Source organism: Pestalotiopsis fici, assembly GCF_000516985.1.
Source record: "Pestalotiopsis fici W106-1 unplaced genomic scaffold PFICI_Scf_5, whole genome shotgun sequence".
In the NCBI taxonomy this organism is placed as follows: domain Eukaryota; kingdom Fungi; phylum Ascomycota; class Sordariomycetes; order Amphisphaeriales; family Sporocadaceae; genus Pestalotiopsis; species Pestalotiopsis fici.
Genome location: NW_006917095.1, coordinates 3938167 through 3955169, shown reverse-complemented (window position 1 = coordinate 3955169; position 17003 = coordinate 3938167). Strand labels below are relative to the sequence as shown.

General features: G+C 49.1%; 3 protein-coding genes across 3 annotated transcripts; 1 reads left to right on the top strand and 2 right to left on the bottom strand.

Annotated features, from left to right (window-relative positions):
• Positions 1-579: 579 nt before the first annotated feature.
• PFICI_08472 (uncharacterized protein) lies at positions 580-1380 on the top strand (the record flags this gene model as incomplete). Its single annotated transcript, XM_007837053.1, has 2 exons — positions 580-706; positions 812-1380. 2 exons carry the CDS (start codon positions 580-582, stop codon positions 1378-1380), a joined length of 696 nt encoding a protein of 231 aa, XP_007835244.1.
• A 300-nt stretch (positions 1381-1680) lies between these two features.
• Positions 1681-9267, bottom strand: PFICI_08471 (uncharacterized protein; the record flags this gene model as incomplete). Its single annotated transcript, XM_007837052.1, has 1 exon — positions 1681-9267. The coding sequence occupies one exon, from the start codon at positions 9265-9267 to the stop codon at positions 1681-1683; it is 7587 nt and encodes a 2528-aa protein (XP_007835243.1).
• Positions 9268-14409: 5142 nt separating this feature from the next.
• PFICI_08470 (uncharacterized protein) lies at positions 14410-15705 on the bottom strand (the record flags this gene model as incomplete). The annotated part of the gene is made up of 1 exon (XM_007837051.1): positions 14410-15705. One exon carries the CDS (start codon positions 15703-15705, stop codon positions 14410-14412), a length of 1296 nt encoding a protein of 431 aa, XP_007835242.1.
• Positions 15706-17003: the final 1298 nt, after the last annotated feature.

Below are 17003 nucleotides of genomic sequence, written 5' to 3'. Positions count from 1 at the left end.
ATATATGTTTTCGTTGTTGAGTAAAAAGGATACTGCCAGGTGTAGATGGAACGTACATTCTTGGGATGAGGTATGCGTACCATGGATATAGTGGACAAGATTGAACCAATGCAAGCCAATGCATTACAGCGTTGGTGGGGTTCATCGAATGTCCACGCGAACTACCTGAGGTAGGTAAGGTTGGGATATCTTCTGCCCTATCCGGATCATCCGTTGCACTGGAGTTGACACCGAGGTAGTACGTAGTAGCTTCTTTGGAGTTCCAGACTGGAGCAGACCTAGGTAAGGTAGAGAGCTCTTGAGAGTCAATCGTAGCGCTCCATGTTATCCGAGCTGTAGGTACATTGGAGCTTGACGTGGGGGGAGGGGAGCTCCGAGCCACGCTCTGTAATCATTCCAGTCCCAATTGACATCATCTCCTCTTTTTTCTACTCACTCCAAAAGAGCGCGAGATAACTTCGACCTTCCGTAACTCCTCTCACAAACAAAAGTGCTAGTGTGTAATACAATCAACGCCCGGCCATCCTGACGATACAACCAAGGCAAATATTCTCGTCTCTGACTTACTCAATCACCGCAATGCCGATTCGTTTGCCAACCTCAACTCTCCGGGCCGCCAGCCAGGCCGTCCGAGGTGCTCGTTCTACCAGCGCTGTCGGAGGCATCACCTTTGCTCGTGGCAAAGCCACTCTACCCGATCTATCCTGTAAGTCATATTGTCCATCCTAATTTGCACATCTCAAGTGCATTCCTCCACATCACAGGATGTGCAATCACTACACCATGCAATGACTGACCGCGCTCTATGCAGATGACTATGGCGCCCTTGAGCCCTACATCAGCGGCAAGATCATGGAGTTGCACCACAAGAACCACCACCAGACCTATGTCAACGGTCTCAATAGCGCGCTCGAGACCATTGAGGAGGCCAAGTCCAAGGGCAACGAGGCGGCTGCCGCTTCAGTCGCACCCCTGCTGAACTTTCACGGTGGCGGTCACATCAACCACACTCTCTTCTGGGAGAACCTAGCTCCTGCCAACCAGGGTGGCGGTGGTGAGCCTGAGGGTGCGTTGAAGAAGAGTATCGAAGAAGACTTTGGAGGCTTTGATACTCTGAGGAAGCAGGTCAATACGGCGCTGGCAGGAATTCAGGGAAGCGGTTGGGCCTGGTTGGTCAAGGACAAGAGTGCTGGCACTTTGCAGGTTGTCACCCGCGCCAACCAGGACCCCGTCACGGGCAACTACGTTCCCTTGCTCGGCATTGATGCCTGGGAGCACGCCTACTACCTCCAGTACCAGAACCGCAAGGCCGAATACTTTGACGCCATTTGGAATGTTATCAACTGGAAGACTGTCGCCAACAGATTGGAGAAGGCCTAGGATGAGGGCCTGGGCGTCGATGATACCCTTTCCAGTCCTTCGCTACTCAGCGATGCACTCACACTAGGCGTCATGAGTGCAATATTTAGTGAAGGCTAGCGTAACAACATATGTAGTACGCATGCACGATCGATACTGTATATAGTGTACAATTTATTCGACTTTTCAACTGCACATACATATTGCTGCTATGATGGGATATATGCACCTCAGTGATGAGCCAATTCAGCAAGTAATTCTCCAGGTAACCCACAACTGTGCCGGCTCAGAGCATTCGGAAGACGTGAAAGTATAACCACCTCATTTCAAATAGGTGCCAGTCGGAACTGGAGGCTGTCCCGTGGTTGCCGTACTAACCCCAGGCGAAGAAGATAGGCTGGCTTCATCTGATCTGCGCGGGGTAGAGGGTGTATCGGCAGTAGAGGACTCTTGTGCAGAGTAGTACTCTGCCGACATTTGCTCGGCAATATCATGGCAAACTGTCAACCCGTCAGTAAAGGTTCCTCGGGGGCGGAGAGGGTAGCTCTTACATCGATCAATGCTATTTGAACCAAGTATTTTCAATACCGCAACGTCACGGCCCAAATTCTTCCAGATCCAGTTGCGTATGTCCACAGCAACTAGAGAGTCGATTCCAATTTCAGAAAGGCTGCTTTGGCGGCTGATCGAACCTTCCGGCAGCTGAAGCATTACCTTGAGATGGCTGGTGAAAGCGTCAATAAGACAGTCTGTCAACGCTTCGACGTCCTCGAGCGAGGATAGCTGCTCCAGGAGACTATTCTGGATCCCCGTCTCTGTGGTCATGCTTGAGGCTCCTTCATCAAGAGTAAAGTGGTTGAATCGGGGATCTTGGTGCCAGTGCAAAGGATTCGGACTTCCCCATTTGAAACGCCTCAGACCAGTGGTAATGTCGAATGGCTCAGATGTACCCGGCCTCCCTGCCACGATGGCTTCCAAGAACATGTGGTGGATGTCTCTCTCTGAAATTGGCGGATATCCTTCTCGTTCCAGGCCAATATACAACTCTTCCTTCTCTCTCTGAAGTAAACCCAGTCCGTAAATGACACCAATGTTCAAGACGGACCCGGCTAATCCACGCTTGCGTCTATTGGCTGCGAGACCATTCATGTACATGTTGGCAGCAGCGTAGTTGCATTGCCCAGGATGCCCCCCGATTGCGGCAAAAGACGAGGTCATGATGAAGAATTCCAAGTCCAAGTCAGAAAAAACAGTGTCAAGGTTTCGAGACCCCACCGTTTTTGGACGCAGAACGCGATTCCATGTCTCGACTGTCATTTGTGAAAAGACACGGTCATCTAGGACCATGGCTCCGTTGATCACTCCCCCGACTTCAGGCATGGTCTCCTCAATTTTCCGTCCGAATCGGGACACATCCTCGAGGCTAGTCACGTCTAGCCTTTCAATGATGATCTGAGCTCCATAAGTCTGCCGCAATTCTTCCTTCCATGCTGGTGACATTCCCGGGTTTCTGCTAGCCAGGACAACATGCCTGGCTCCATTTTCTATGAAAAGCCGCGCAAGACTCTGCCCAAAATCACGAGTCAGACCCACAAGAACGTAGGTCTTGTTCTCGCTGAGAAGATTTTGCTCGACAAGTGCTTCGACAACCTCTTGTGTTGTCCTTTCTGCTGTCCAATCAATAATATTGATGGTTGAGTCAAGGCCCTTTTCTTCAATCACCTCATTGATTGAAAATGTCTTATTTAGACCTTCGTGGAAGTTTTCAGTATCTCCAAGAGTGAGCGTAACAGCATGGTTGAAAAGCTCCGTGTAAGAAGACAGGTCAACATCCCAGTTGACTCGTTGGCTCATCCAGTGTGAAGTCAAGACCGAAGATCCAAAATAATAATCACAGTTGTTGGGGAGCAGATTTACCAGCCTTTCGGAGAAGTCGTTACCAGATGAGAAATCATATATGTTGGCTCCTGAAGGGGGTATGAGGGCTTTCAACTTTCTCTCTGAGGACCTCTCATGGATCCTAATGCTGTCGTTGTTTTGTGAAATACGAGATGAACTTGTGCTCCAAACAATGAACTCCACCGCTTGGGACTGGGCGACCACCCTGGCACATCGAACGAGTAAAGGGTCGGCATCGATAAAGATGACGCACCCTGGGGTTGTTCGCATCTGATTTCGTAGAATGGCGATCGATACATAGTAACGCGCAAGACAGTGAAGAAACTGTGGCATGGAGAGGCTGATCCTTGGCAGTACCTGAGTAAGATCCACGGGTACCTCGATGTACGAAGCATTAGTGGTAGACAGGGTCAACCTCAATGCCCCTGTTGCTATGTCTTTTCCAATACAAAGATGAACAAAGTCGTCGTTGTCAGATTTCACTGCCTCCATCGTGCTGTATAGAACACGAAGAGCTACCAAATTCTTGGCACGGCTTCCTGTCGGGGCAGGTCCTAAATTTTGGATTGCGTAATTGACAATGCCCTCTTCCGCAAAGCGTGGCATGACTTGCACAACCTCGTTGATGGTATTGGCCGGCCGTGATACGACTCGTCGAATAGCATTTACGCGGTCGTTGGACTCTTTCAGAGGGAGAACTCGAGCTACAAGGCGATGACCCTGGTCCATGTAGATCTCCGGTTCTTGTATCCAAAGACATTGACCAGGATCAGGCACTGGTGCGGTGAGGTCAACAAAGACCTTGGCGATGACATCTTCACAGTCCACCATGTCGCCCAAGTCCAATACTTGTAGTCTAAGATTTGGTACCTCTGCAGAGACGGTTCGGGTGAAACCAAGCGTCGAAGCATGTTCCGGATTGCCGAACCTCGTGTTTCTGGTCAGCCAAAGAATCGTCATATTAGGACGAAGCAATTCTTTTAAGACCGATAACTTCCGCTCCGTCATACTCGACATGACTGCAAAATCCAAATCCTCAAGAACGATGGTCGAGGTATAATCATGAAGGCGACTTGTGTCAACGCTTTCAATTGACTCGATGAGTTCGACAGAACTACAATCTCGAATGAGATTGTGCTGTAGGGTGTGGCCGATTGTGGGGGTTCTGTCGCGCCCGATACCAATGATCAGGACTTTCTCTCTTTGAGGTGAGGCTTCAAGAGGAGGCGATGTCTTCCGTGAAGTCACAAGCGTTGCGGATGCTTGGTAAACATGGATAGAGAATCCTGGAGCGATTGTCTGGTCTGAGTTTCTGGCAACACTCGAGAACCCGCACTCCTCCAGTAGGATTCTGTTTTCCTGAGGTTGGAACTCGGGCCGCATGATAGTGGATGGCTGCACGGCGTGGTGAAGATTTCTCCGCAATGGGCTTTCATCAAATCGAACAAGCAAGAGGAACGCGCCATCACGCATAGATGCCCTGACATTCGTCAAGGAATCTTGTAGACTGCCATGAGCTAGAATAGACAAATCAACAACGACAAGATCCAGAAGAGTCGCCGACTTTAGCTGTTTCAATACATCCACAGTCACATCAAGCCATTGTGCTTGTCCCGTTGTGCCAGGATCCTGCTCTGATACTTCGCGAGCTTTGTGCGTTTCCTGACTGGCAACCGCTGTCGTGAAAGATAGATATGACGATCCAAGGCCGTGGAGTATTGAGTCTGATAGATCAATCCCAGTTCCCGCAATGCTTAATACGTTCATACGTGGATATTTATGTGAGATCTGTTTCACAACTCTTTCAAGATGATGAGCATGGCGTAGTTGAAGAGCTGCTTCTTGAACGACCACGGGTATAGCGCTCGGCAGCAAAGCTGGAACCGACCTTCCAATCTCGTGTAGGAATCGCAGAGACTCGTCACAAGGGTCGAGGAACACTTTACTGTGAGTGACGGTATGAATGCCCCGACTTTGTGAGTGTATCGACTCATTATCCCTCTTGCCGAATGGATTGGTGTTAATACCGCTTGCTGGCGCAAATACTGCTCGACTTCCGTCCGTTGAGTATAAAGACGATATTTTTTCACAGAGTTCTGTCATCTCTGAAATGTATTGACCCGTGTTTTGAACAAGTGAAACGATCTCATCCGTCGGGTCAATGTCCATGACCGTGTGAAGATAGAGCTCATAATCATCTTCGGGACGTGTATTGGCGAACGCGGCAACGGTGAGTCCTTCAATCTCAATTTCCATTTCATCATTCTCATTGTAAATACCAATTTCCACTGTAAATGTGGCCTTGGAATCGGATGTGCTTCCACGGACTTCGGTCAAGTGGCTGTCCACGGTGAGAAGGTCCGAGTCTTCTTTCTTGGAATTCTTGCCAAGCTGAGCAACATTAAATTGGATTCTGGCGATGCGAGTCGGCAAGAAAGACGTCCAAAGAGATTTATCGCCAGGAGACGAGTAGGTCAGAAATGCTGATTGGAGGCAGCTGTCCAGCGTAGCAGGGCTCAATGTGAGCTCTGTTGTGTCTTCAGGGTGACGCCTCAGCAAGGTCGTAGAAGCAAAATCACATCGGCGTTTGATCGATTGTAATGCTCTGAATGGGCCGCTATATACCAATCCGGTATTATCCATCATCCTGTAGAACGCATCTGTACTAGCTGGAAGCGTTTCTGACAATGACGCTTGCCTGAATGGGAGAGCGTCAGTTGCCATATCGTCCAGTATGATCAGAATGTTTCCAGATGCATTCTTCCTCATGGCAGCACTGCCGTCTGCTGAACATGAGGCCAACGTGAATGAAGCTGTTATCGTTCCTCTGTCGCCCCTTTCTTTGTGTTGCTCGTTTACTCTTAGTGAAAACAATAGCTCAGTCCCTGCGGAGTCTGATTCCATGCTGATACCGCTCATGATGTCGATATCTCTGAGTTCAATGACCGAAGCACTTCTTCCATTCAGTAGCTGGAGTGCAGAGTCTAGAGCCATGACACAATATGCCGATGCGGGAACTAGAGCCTGGCCTTGAAAGCAGTGTCCCTGGAGCCACGGTAACTTGCCTGGCCGCAGGATATTGCGCCACCGAAGTTCAAACGCGTTATCGTCGCGAGTCCGTACCCCGAGAAGCTCATGAGGGGCAGAATGCTTGAAGTGGTACTGTCGCGATATCCTAGACTCCCTGTAGTGGGTCTGTGAATGATCCCACAGATAGGAAGGCAGATTTCTCAACCTGTCGCTCATCAGAGAGTGCGCGAATGACTGGTGGACATATTGTGAAACATTAGCAGATAGGGGCCCAAATTGGCACCACATGGCACCCAAGAACTCGGAGAATGCAAGCCCATCATCTTTTGATCTCTCCAATAAGCCATAATAAGGCACTGGAGCGCCAAGGATTTCTTTGGCCGTCTGAGTTACTGGTCCTTTGAGTGCTGGATGTGGCCCAACCTCAACAGCACAGTCAAATGGTCCCAAATCAGTGATTGCTGTCGTGACTGCGCTGCAAAATTGTACTGATTCGACCATGTTGTCTCGCCAATAAACCGAGGTCAAATCTTTATCGCTTACTTGACTGTACCCATGCACGCTGGAAATCCACGATACATTGGAGGCTGCTGGAAGAGGTGAGATGTCGCATTTTGCGAGCGCATCGATGTAGGCTTGTGCTGGTTGCGTCATGTGAGGCGAGTGGTAGGCCGTATCTACCTGCAAGACTCTGGCAAATCTTGATTGTTCGGTCAACATGTTCTTGGCGTTTTGAATCATGTGTACGTCTCCCGACAGCGTAACACTCAAGGGTGCATTGCTGGCCGCCACACAAATCTTTCCCTCAAACGATGGATCGCGACAAAATTCCAGTGCTTCACTCTCGGACATTCCGACTGCCATCATAGCTCCCCGTTCCCCATTGGTGCCTCGGGCGAGATGAGCATACAGTCCCCGGTAGTATGAAATCAATATCGCATCCCTTGCAGAAAGCATATTCGCTGCGTAGGCTGCGGCAATTTCACCAGATGAGTGTCCAACAACAGCTTGGAATTGCACTCCAAGGTCTTTCAGGATATTCATCAACCCTATCTGTACTGCTGTACACAAAGGTTGTGATATTTGGGCCTCATGGGTTCGAGATTGGGGCTCATCAGCCATGATTTGGTGCTCCAATGTCCATGAGGGCGGATTTGGGCACTGTTGTAGAACGTGATCTAAGTCTTGGATTGTCTCTCGATACATTCGATTCGTCTGTAGAAGTGTACGAGACATAGAAGACCACTGGGCGCCCTGGCCAGTGAATACACCCAGGATGCGCGGTGTATGTGTCAAGTTTTTGGAACGAATTCCAAACTCTTGTATACCGTGTTCTCTGCTTAATGCCGCGTCTAACAGTTCCAGGGCTTGTTCTCTGGAAGCGACGGAAACCGAAAGCCTGTATGGAAGCGCTGTGCGGTAGCGAAAGAGGTTCAAGCAAAGTTGAGGAAGCGAGACATCCTGGCATTCTGCGAGGTAGTTTCTCCAGGTGCGTGTAACTTCGAGAAGCGATTTTCTCGAGGATGCTGATAGTAGCAGCGGAAGATGAGATAAGGCAGAAGAATCCAACTGCTCACTTAGACTGGGGTCTTGCAAAGTAATCTCTTGTAACGGCGAGCCAACATCGGCAGCTCCGTGGATTTGTGGATCGTATGATTCAATGATAGCATGAGAATTCGTGCCGCCAAATCCAAAAGAATTGACACTGGCCCGGCGAGGGTGGCCTTCGAGTGTTCTTGGCCAGGCGACTAGGGACGTAGGTATCTCCAAGTGCTTGTAAAATGGACGTACTGCAGGGTTGAGGGTGTCTAGGTGCAGATTTGGAGGTACTTGACCATGCTTTATGGCTTGTAGAACCTTCAACACACCGGCCAAGCCTGCGGCACCCTCGGTATGCCCTATAACTGTTTTTACGGATCCTACCAGCATTTTTTTATCTGATTTGGCATCAGGTTTTGACCCGAAAAAGGCATCGTGGATTGCCTGGGCCTCCCGAGGGTCACCCGCTTGTGTGCCAGTCCCATGTGCCTCGAAGTACTGGCATTGGTCCTCTGGACATTGAGGATCGAGACCCGATGCAAGATATGTACTTCTGATCAGGGATTCTTGAGCACCCGGATTGGGCATCGTGATACCCGGAGTTCGACCGTCGGAGTTAACTCCAGTCTGTCGAATCAGTCCCAGGATCTCGTCGCCATCTTGCAAAGCACGCGAGAGTGGCTTGATCAAAATAGCCGCTACGCCCTCACCCCGGGCATATCCGTCAGCAGTCTGATCCCACATTCTACTCTTGCCAGTGGGGCTCAACATGTGCAAGCTCGACTCGACGAGAAATTGCTCGGGTGTAATCATCAGATTAACCCCCGTGACACATGCCATTGGTACTTCACCCGAGCGAAGGCTCAGCACAGCTTGATGCAGTGCAACGAGTGATGAGCTGCAGGCAGTGTCGATTGTCATGGAAGGGCCCCGGAAATTGAAGAAGTAGGATATGCGATTTGAGATGATGGAACGAGCATTCCCTGTCGCATAGTACTGACTGGCTGATAGCTCATCTCTTTGGGATAAAGTATCATAGTCAGCCGTCATGACGCCAGCAAAGACTCCTACATTCTCTCCCGAGTATTGGTGCAGTGTGATGCCTGAAGACTCCATGGCTTCATATACAACTTCAAGTAGAATTCGCTGCTGGGGATCGATTGCTTCCGCCTCCTTTGGTGTGATATTGAAGAAGCCAGCGTCAAAAACTCGATGGTCTTGCTCCAGCCAGTATGCTTTGATTGAATTTGTTGTGCCGAGGTGCTCTCCATCTTCATGATAGAATGCTCGCGCATTAAATCTAGCTGCTGGGACTTCTTTTGAAAGGTCGGGGGGGTTGGATAGGACTTGCCACAGTCTGGATGGCGAAGTCGCATTTCCAGCAAATCGACAGCTGCTTCCAATAATGGCAATGGGCTCTGAGGATGGTCTTTTATACATTATGGCTACACGATGTAAAGCACCAAGTCATACAAGTGGGAGTAGGAGTTCGGGAATGGCTAAAGATCTGGTATAATGATGTCGAAAGGCTTGCATGAGACCTGCATTGAACGACATCCATGTTGTACGACAGAAATGAGTATATACTTATATGCCAGCAACATCTTTCACGTCCAATCGGCCATACCTATGACATTACGACATACCTAACGGCCTGTCCTATCCCGGCCTTCTTGAGACACTTCTGATTTGTTGACGATCGCCGAACCTGAGCCTCGTGTTGTTCTTGGCCCCTTTAGACCATTATAAGTCAGCTCTGATTCGTCGTTTCAATGCCGATACACATTGTTGCGCACCTGGGTATGTCCGAATCTCAGGCAGCTCCGATCCGGCCACATGATAGCCATCCATTTGAACCTGGCGCAAGTTTTTCCATATCCTCATGGACAGTTCGAGGCTATTGCATTCTACGCGAGTAAGAATTGATTTTCCAAAGACGGTCGACTGGTGGAGTCAAAACGCACGCTATTCGCCTAACCCTGCCCAAAGCTGAGTCTTTTTGCGCTTGATCGTCGTCATGTTTATGAATTACAGAAAATTACAAATATTGCTATTGTCTAAAGTATTGATTGGAAGTCCCTGGCTCATCCATGCTAGCTGATGCAGCTTCTTAGACAGGTTCCAGGGACATAGATTTGTCTCGCGACTCATGCACATGCCTTCTCGGTAACCCAGATACAGCTGCCGAACGAACCATAGACTATTTGAGTATGATTACACAGTAGAACTCATAGATCATAATATATGTAAGAGTTTCCCTTTAGGTATTAGGATGTCCGTTTTCCGTCGCTTGCCATGCAGTTGCTACAAAAAGCTTTGTCTCGAACATATCGCAAAGTCTACATACAAATACATACCCCTTCCAGTATTTGATCTTAAGTAATAGATTGAGTTCCATCGCATCTCTGTCTATATAGCACAAGCCTGCTACGTGTGGTTCTAAAAACTGCCACATTTGCTTTCAGCAACCAAATACTGGCAGAGGATTCTTTATTAGGACAGGATCAACAATTTGAAATGCTCTTATAATCCTTCTTCGTTGCAAAGAAAGCCCATTGAACTCCAGGGGGTGCATCGTATATAGTCGTCATCATGAGAAAACTCGTCGCGATGATTCTGAATCAATGGCTGCAGTGGAAATGCTTCCTCGAATGAAATATCCGGCCATCCAGTACGGCCTGGCATGGGTATTGAATGAGACGAACTAGTAGAACCATTGAAGTCAAGACTCTGTAGAATCAGCTGGCTCCCATCTTGAACTTGAGAGGGAGCTAGTGAGTTCAACCCGAGATCTGTCTCCGGGTTTCCATGTTCGGGATGATTGCCATAGGCGTCCTCGAGCATTCGTGGGCTCTCGGAGCTGCCACAAGACCAATAGGAGAGATCTCCAAAATTAGCTGATGGGATCCATGGCTGTGTGTTCGAGTGCCCAAAGGCCCCAGTGGCTGCTCAAGTTCAGTTACTGTTGCACAAACGGGAGTGGCTAAAACTTACACTCAGGACAGGGAATGCTTTTCATCGGACGCAATTCTTTATAAGCCTTTCCGATCGGGTCATCCATGAGTCTTCTGCAAGTCTTGGTTCGCCTCCTGCGATTTCGTTGCGAGGGACTAGATTGACACAAGAATCCGGATTTGGAGCATCTTTCGCAGACAGTACCACCTCCTTCTCGCCTACAACCCAACTTCAAGTGGTGACATCTATCACAAGCCTTTCGAAGAACTGCTCCGGCCATGGTATCTTGAGCGATACCAGAGTCTGGCTTGTGTGTAAAATGCAGAGTAATAAGGAAGTGAGTAAAGTGGGTGCGCTTACATGCATAACCTTCGGTGAGCAGCCTGTGTATGATATGACCCTCCGCGCCTCCGGGGGCAATCCGGTTATATTGAAAACGCATGCTCGCAGCAAGTATTTGATTCGTTGCCCTGCCAAGAAAACACATGTTGTCCCAGTGCGGTATACGGTCCGATCAATGGACTTTGCTGAGGTATAGGCCACGACTAGTGAATTAGAGTATGGGATCCACAGTGGCTGGCAGCAGCGACTACAGACCAGACGGTTGGGTCACGATCCCGTGGGTTGATTTAGGTACTGATCCGGGGCAGTGGTAGAGACCGTGTAGGACATGGTACTCCATCTAGGTTGATCCCTCCGCTGGGCTGGACTTACAGCGGCCAAGCCAGCCCAGGATGAACAGTGTCGAGACCACCGCTTAGAAGCTTTTGGCCTCATCCAAATCATACCAGTGATATTAGAGTCGAACCTCGACTCATGAAGTGAGTCAAACGGTTCATCGAGGCTTCTGTCCGTTGCTTCATTTACGTCTACGCTCGTCATCAAGGTTCCCTGGCCGAGAGTAGAGGCGTGAAGCATCGCCGACCTTGCTGACAGTGCAGAAACAGTTTCTGATGAGTCGACTTTCTTCTCACTCATCTGACGTTCGAGGTCGTAGGCTCATCATTAGTTCATGTCGTTGTGTTATCAATTCGGCGACTACTCAAAGTACCTCCTGAGCACGCAAAAGAAGGCGGAAGACACCCTCAGGTTGTACACGATATCTCAGCTCACAACCGGGGGCAACCTAGGCAATGAGTTACACGACAGGTGCTGCGGAGGGAGACGTACATCAGGGGAATATTTGGTTGCGTCGATGTGAAAAGCCCCGGCCTGAAGGCAAGCCCCCCATCTTGACCCATTTCGAGATGACAATACCCGGATGAAGACAACAGCAATGGACGTCATGGTCTCCACCAGATCCCAACCACATTATTCGATAAAAGCCAATGTCACGCTGCTCCATTGACCAAAATAGATTCATATGCCCATGTCCGAAGGTCATATGTGATTTCAGCTCGAGTCCTTTGTTGTGCGCAATGTAGCATAGACCAGGCTGTGCCCTCCAAAACTCGGTGCTAACAGCCTGTCTCGAGTATCGAGGTGGCGCTTCTGTCACTCTGCTCGATAGCTTCCGGGCAACATGGAATCAGCCTCGTATGCAGGCCTTTCTGAAGAGATCCTAGATGTCGATCATGAACCCTTGCCTGGGCAAGGATCGTAGAGGTGGCTCGGGTCACACCGTGACAAGGCCGTGGTTGCGGCGCACGGCAAGGGCGATAAGACGGGAGAAGAGAAACAGGTAGCGCGTAGCAGCGGACGGCGGGACCTGGCCCGCCATAACCCTGCCTACGGTGCCTTGCCTACACCTACCTAGATATGGTCGGTAGTCTCTCCTTCGGCGCGTAAAATGAGACTTCGTTTCCAAATCAAGACAGCAAAGCATGATTTGCAAATGCCGACTATATCGATTTAGTACTGGCATTATATCCTAGCAATATTGTGCCTGATACGTGCATCTCGGATGAGCAGTGAAATCCGTTGTGGCGCCCTAGTTCGCAGGGCATACTGTAACCAGCAGTGAGCACTGAGCATCACCAACGACCTCTGATCATCCAATTGGACCACTGCACCATTGTTGGCTTTTTGAGTGCTTTGAGCTATAACGGCGAAGGCGTTTTCTTTGAATTGCTTGCTCAGAGAAATTCCATTCTATTGACCTTATTTCTTTACCCTCTATTATCTCCCCCCCCCCCCCCCCCCCCTGCTTCTTCTGCTTCTTGCTCCCTTTCTCGCCTAGTTACTTATGGCCGATCTGGCGGAAAGTGTGCAGACGGACTACTGTAGCGCGTGGCCTGTCCGTGTAATAGGTAATCGTGGATAAGCTGCAAACCCAGGCGTGCAGGCACATCCACCAACTTCGTAAGTCAACATGGATCTTGCAGGAACTTGAAATAATATCCAGCTAACGAATCAATAGTGAGGTACTAACAGACGGTTTCGACCTCTTGGGATTCATCTCGTACCGTCGTATGAAGGCGCATGGCAGTCGCAGAAATAACAGACCCATGTTCCAGCTGATGCAAGCCGCCACGTGCGTGCTCAGGTTTCCTGCAACAACCGATATGGTCCGTTATGCCGCAGTGACAAGGATTATGCCGATCGCTGAACGATATACAACTTACTCAGCCCAATGGATGGGTATTGCAGCTTATAGATAGTCAATCTCGCCCTGACATGGCTATCTCTTTCAGCACGAGTCAGTGGCGGCGGGGATGGAAAGCCCTGTCAACGAACGCTTTGGGGGCGACACGATAGAGTTTGGTTGGCCCACCTTAGCTACGGGCGTAGAATAATATCTGTAAGAAGAAGAAAAGATGACCGGAGGACACCGCCTGCTAGGTTCTACGCTCTTTGCCCAGGGACTTCTTATTGTCCGCATGCTACTATTGAATTGGAGCTGATGAAGAGCAGTCTTATAAGATGAATGACGTATTCCCGAAGAAGTCCAGCGCAGAGGCAGCCAAAATTGATTGAGGCAATCGTTGGCAGTGTCCTCGAATTCCGATTTGGCCAGTCGCAGCACGCCACTCATCCACTGGTCGTCTGCGTCATCTTGGTGCACCCTGAAGGAATTCCCGTAGATCTGGTGTCACACGGCTTTTAATTTATATAGACCAGGCAGTACAGTCTGAGACGACATTCTACTTGCAGGCCTCACTTGAGGACTGAGCCAGCGGAATGGTAAACCCCAGTGAAACATCGGTCTTAAACACGCGAAAAGTATAAAAATGCAGCGTCGCTTCTCAAGCGATAATGTAAATATCCAGATACCTCACAGACGGGTATGCAGGCCCTCTTCTTGGAACCGGCCATGACATGAGGTGACACAAGCCCCTTATTTGGGGTCCAATCAAATGTGAATTGATACATCTCGAACAAGGGGTACGAATAGACTAGAACCGAATATCGTAACAGGCAATTCCTAGCCATGAAGAAGTGTAGAGTCTTGGTAGTAAAGGCGCAATTGCACAAGGCCTTCGTAAACTTCAGGCAAACAAACTTCTGGTGGCAATTCACCCCAGCATGTTCGATGAGGTGATATAATGAATAACGGAGGAGAGTGGTTCTATGTCTACAACTAAAAGTGGTTATAAACTAAGAATAGTGATTACAAGTTTTGCACGCTCTTTTATCGCTTCCTCGTACATAGCAGCTTGCCTGAGGGGTTGATGGATTAGAATATAATCACTTGCCGTCGCCAACACTGAACACTTCCATGTGTATCCGTGAAGCATCGACCTCATTCAGAGCAAGGTATTTCTGCATACTGTTCATGAAATCCGTAGGTCCACATATATAATACTCGGCATCATTGGTGTCTAGGAAAAGACGGCTTCGATCAATCCTGCCAAGATCCACATGCCCTTCAAAATAATGGTTGGGATGCTCAGAGAGACTTGGAGCAGAGATCGTCCTGAAAATCGACGCTTGCACATTGTGGTGGTTGGTGCAGATCTCTTGAACATAGTCTCCAAATGGTTGCAATTCAGTGCTGTGGGCACCTTGAATCCAGGCAATGGGTCTTCTCGAGCCGGCAGAGACGGCACTATTGAGAATGGACATCATTGGGGTAACACCCACGCCGGCTGAGATTAAAACAATTGGCGTTGTCTCAGACGGCCCTATGCTGACGAAGAAGTCCCCGGTAGGGTGCGTGAGCTCTACAATGTCTCCTTCCTTGTACTTGTTATGAAGTGCATTGGAGATCCATCCTGGTAGGGTTGGCGCTTTTCCGGATTCCTTCTTGACACTGATGCGGTAGCAGCCGCTTTGGTGTGCGTCAGAAAGTGAATATTGCCGAGGTTGCATATATCCAAACTCTGGGACAAACAAGCGGAGGCTGATGTATTGGCCAGGCTGGAAAGAGGGTAGAGCTTTGCCATCCTTGGGGACTAGGTAGAAACTGGTGATTTGTGGCGTCTCTGGCACCTTCTTCTGGATCTTAAAGGGTCGCCAACCTTTCCAATCATCATGTCCGGCATAAATGTCCTTCTCGCGATGAATGAAAACGTCCGCCAACGCCCCATATGCTGCTGTCCAAGCATCCGCCACCTCTGCAGTGACAGCGTCACCTAGAACAGTCGCCACTGCCTCAATCAGATATTTTCCGACAATTTCATACTGCTCGGGCTGCACCATTAGGCTGACATGCTTGTGAGCGATGCGTTCCACGAGAGCTCGCAGACGGCCGAGGTCATCGACATGGCTGGCGTATGAGAACACTGCACCGGCCAATGCTCGAGGCTGAGCACCTGTGGTTTGGCCAGTTTGGTTGAAGATGTTGTGGAGTTCCGGGTGCGCTCCAATCATATTCTTGTAGAAAAGAGTGGTGATCTCCTCGCCCTTCTCCTTGAGAACTGGTGCCGTTGACTTTACAATGGCCAACTGTGACGGAGTCAATGGCGCTGAGACGGGCGTTGGTGGGGCGGCCCGTTCAACGGGCGACGTGGTCGTGGCTAATGGCTTTGATGCTTCAAACATTGTAGCAAATGGTCGATGATATGGTGCAAAATAAAACGCAGACAGTCTAATGAGTAGCGAAACAATTGTTTGACTCTATATCTACCGCGGTCAGAGCATATTTGATCCCACGGAGACCCATAGCGCCTGTTATATACGTGCTCATTTCTCCGTGCTTAGTTTATAGCCATGAGTGATGACCGGAGAAAGCACTGCTGAAAATTGCATAAGCATTGCAAAATTAGATGCATTTCCATAACGCATAGGCCTCGTGACTGCCATTGCAGTGCCATGCTGACAGAAAAGTTTGCTTTCTTTTATGGTTCGATGCTTTCCAGGAGGCAATCGACCCATCAGCACCCTGGTTATTTTCGTGTAGTTGCCATCTCCGCGGAAAAGTCGGGGTGAGTACGGTCGGCGACAAATGCCAAGCTGTTGTGAATAAACGGCCTCATCAGTCCGGTGGCGGAAGCTCCGGGTTGATTAGAAATGTCTATGCTCTTATGGGTGGTGAAGTCTGCGCAAATTTGAATCCGTACCTTTTGTTTCTGTTGGTCAAGGGACTCGAATGAAGGTCTCACATGTCCGCGGTCCAAATAGGATAGGGAAATACTGTAGAGAACCAATCAGTAAGTTATGACCAAAACTACAGATTACTTACTCATTTTCGCTTTATCTGCTCCTTATCTTAGCCTTTGGACACGGGCATCCAAGGTACGCGTAGCGCATAATGCAGCCCTAAAATCGAGTAACTTGTAGTAGTAAAGAAAAGGCTCTCATCTTTCCTAGATGTCCACGGCAACATCCAGATCAGCACAGAGCTTGTGCAAAGATTAGTAGGGTGAGCACTAATAGCTGGTTCATATTTAGAAGCACGTGTCCACATATGCCGGCTCAATCTTTTCAGAGGCCTTGATTAAGATTTTTATGCGCAAGTATAATTCTTAGCTTCAATGACTTGCAACATGTTGCGGCTGTTGGACGACGTATTGTGCTATTTAAAATTGCAGAATATCGTCTACAACGCTTTGTTTCTATTTATAGAGCCATTTACCATTTAATCATATCAGTATGTGGTTTCCAGGCCACCTGAAAGAACCTCCGTTGATTACTGTCGACAATTCTTCTTGGTTCTCTCCCAAACCTCCTTGTAGTAGTTTGGAGTTCTACAAGTAGTTCAGGTGAACATTTAAGCATGTCTTGGACATTCATGTGTTTGCACAAGTAAAGTTTCTGGGCTACAAAGCAAGCACTGGTATCCATCTCCAGAGGCGCAACTTCGTGGGTAGAAAGAGAAGGAAAAGAGGAGGGGGCGTTGG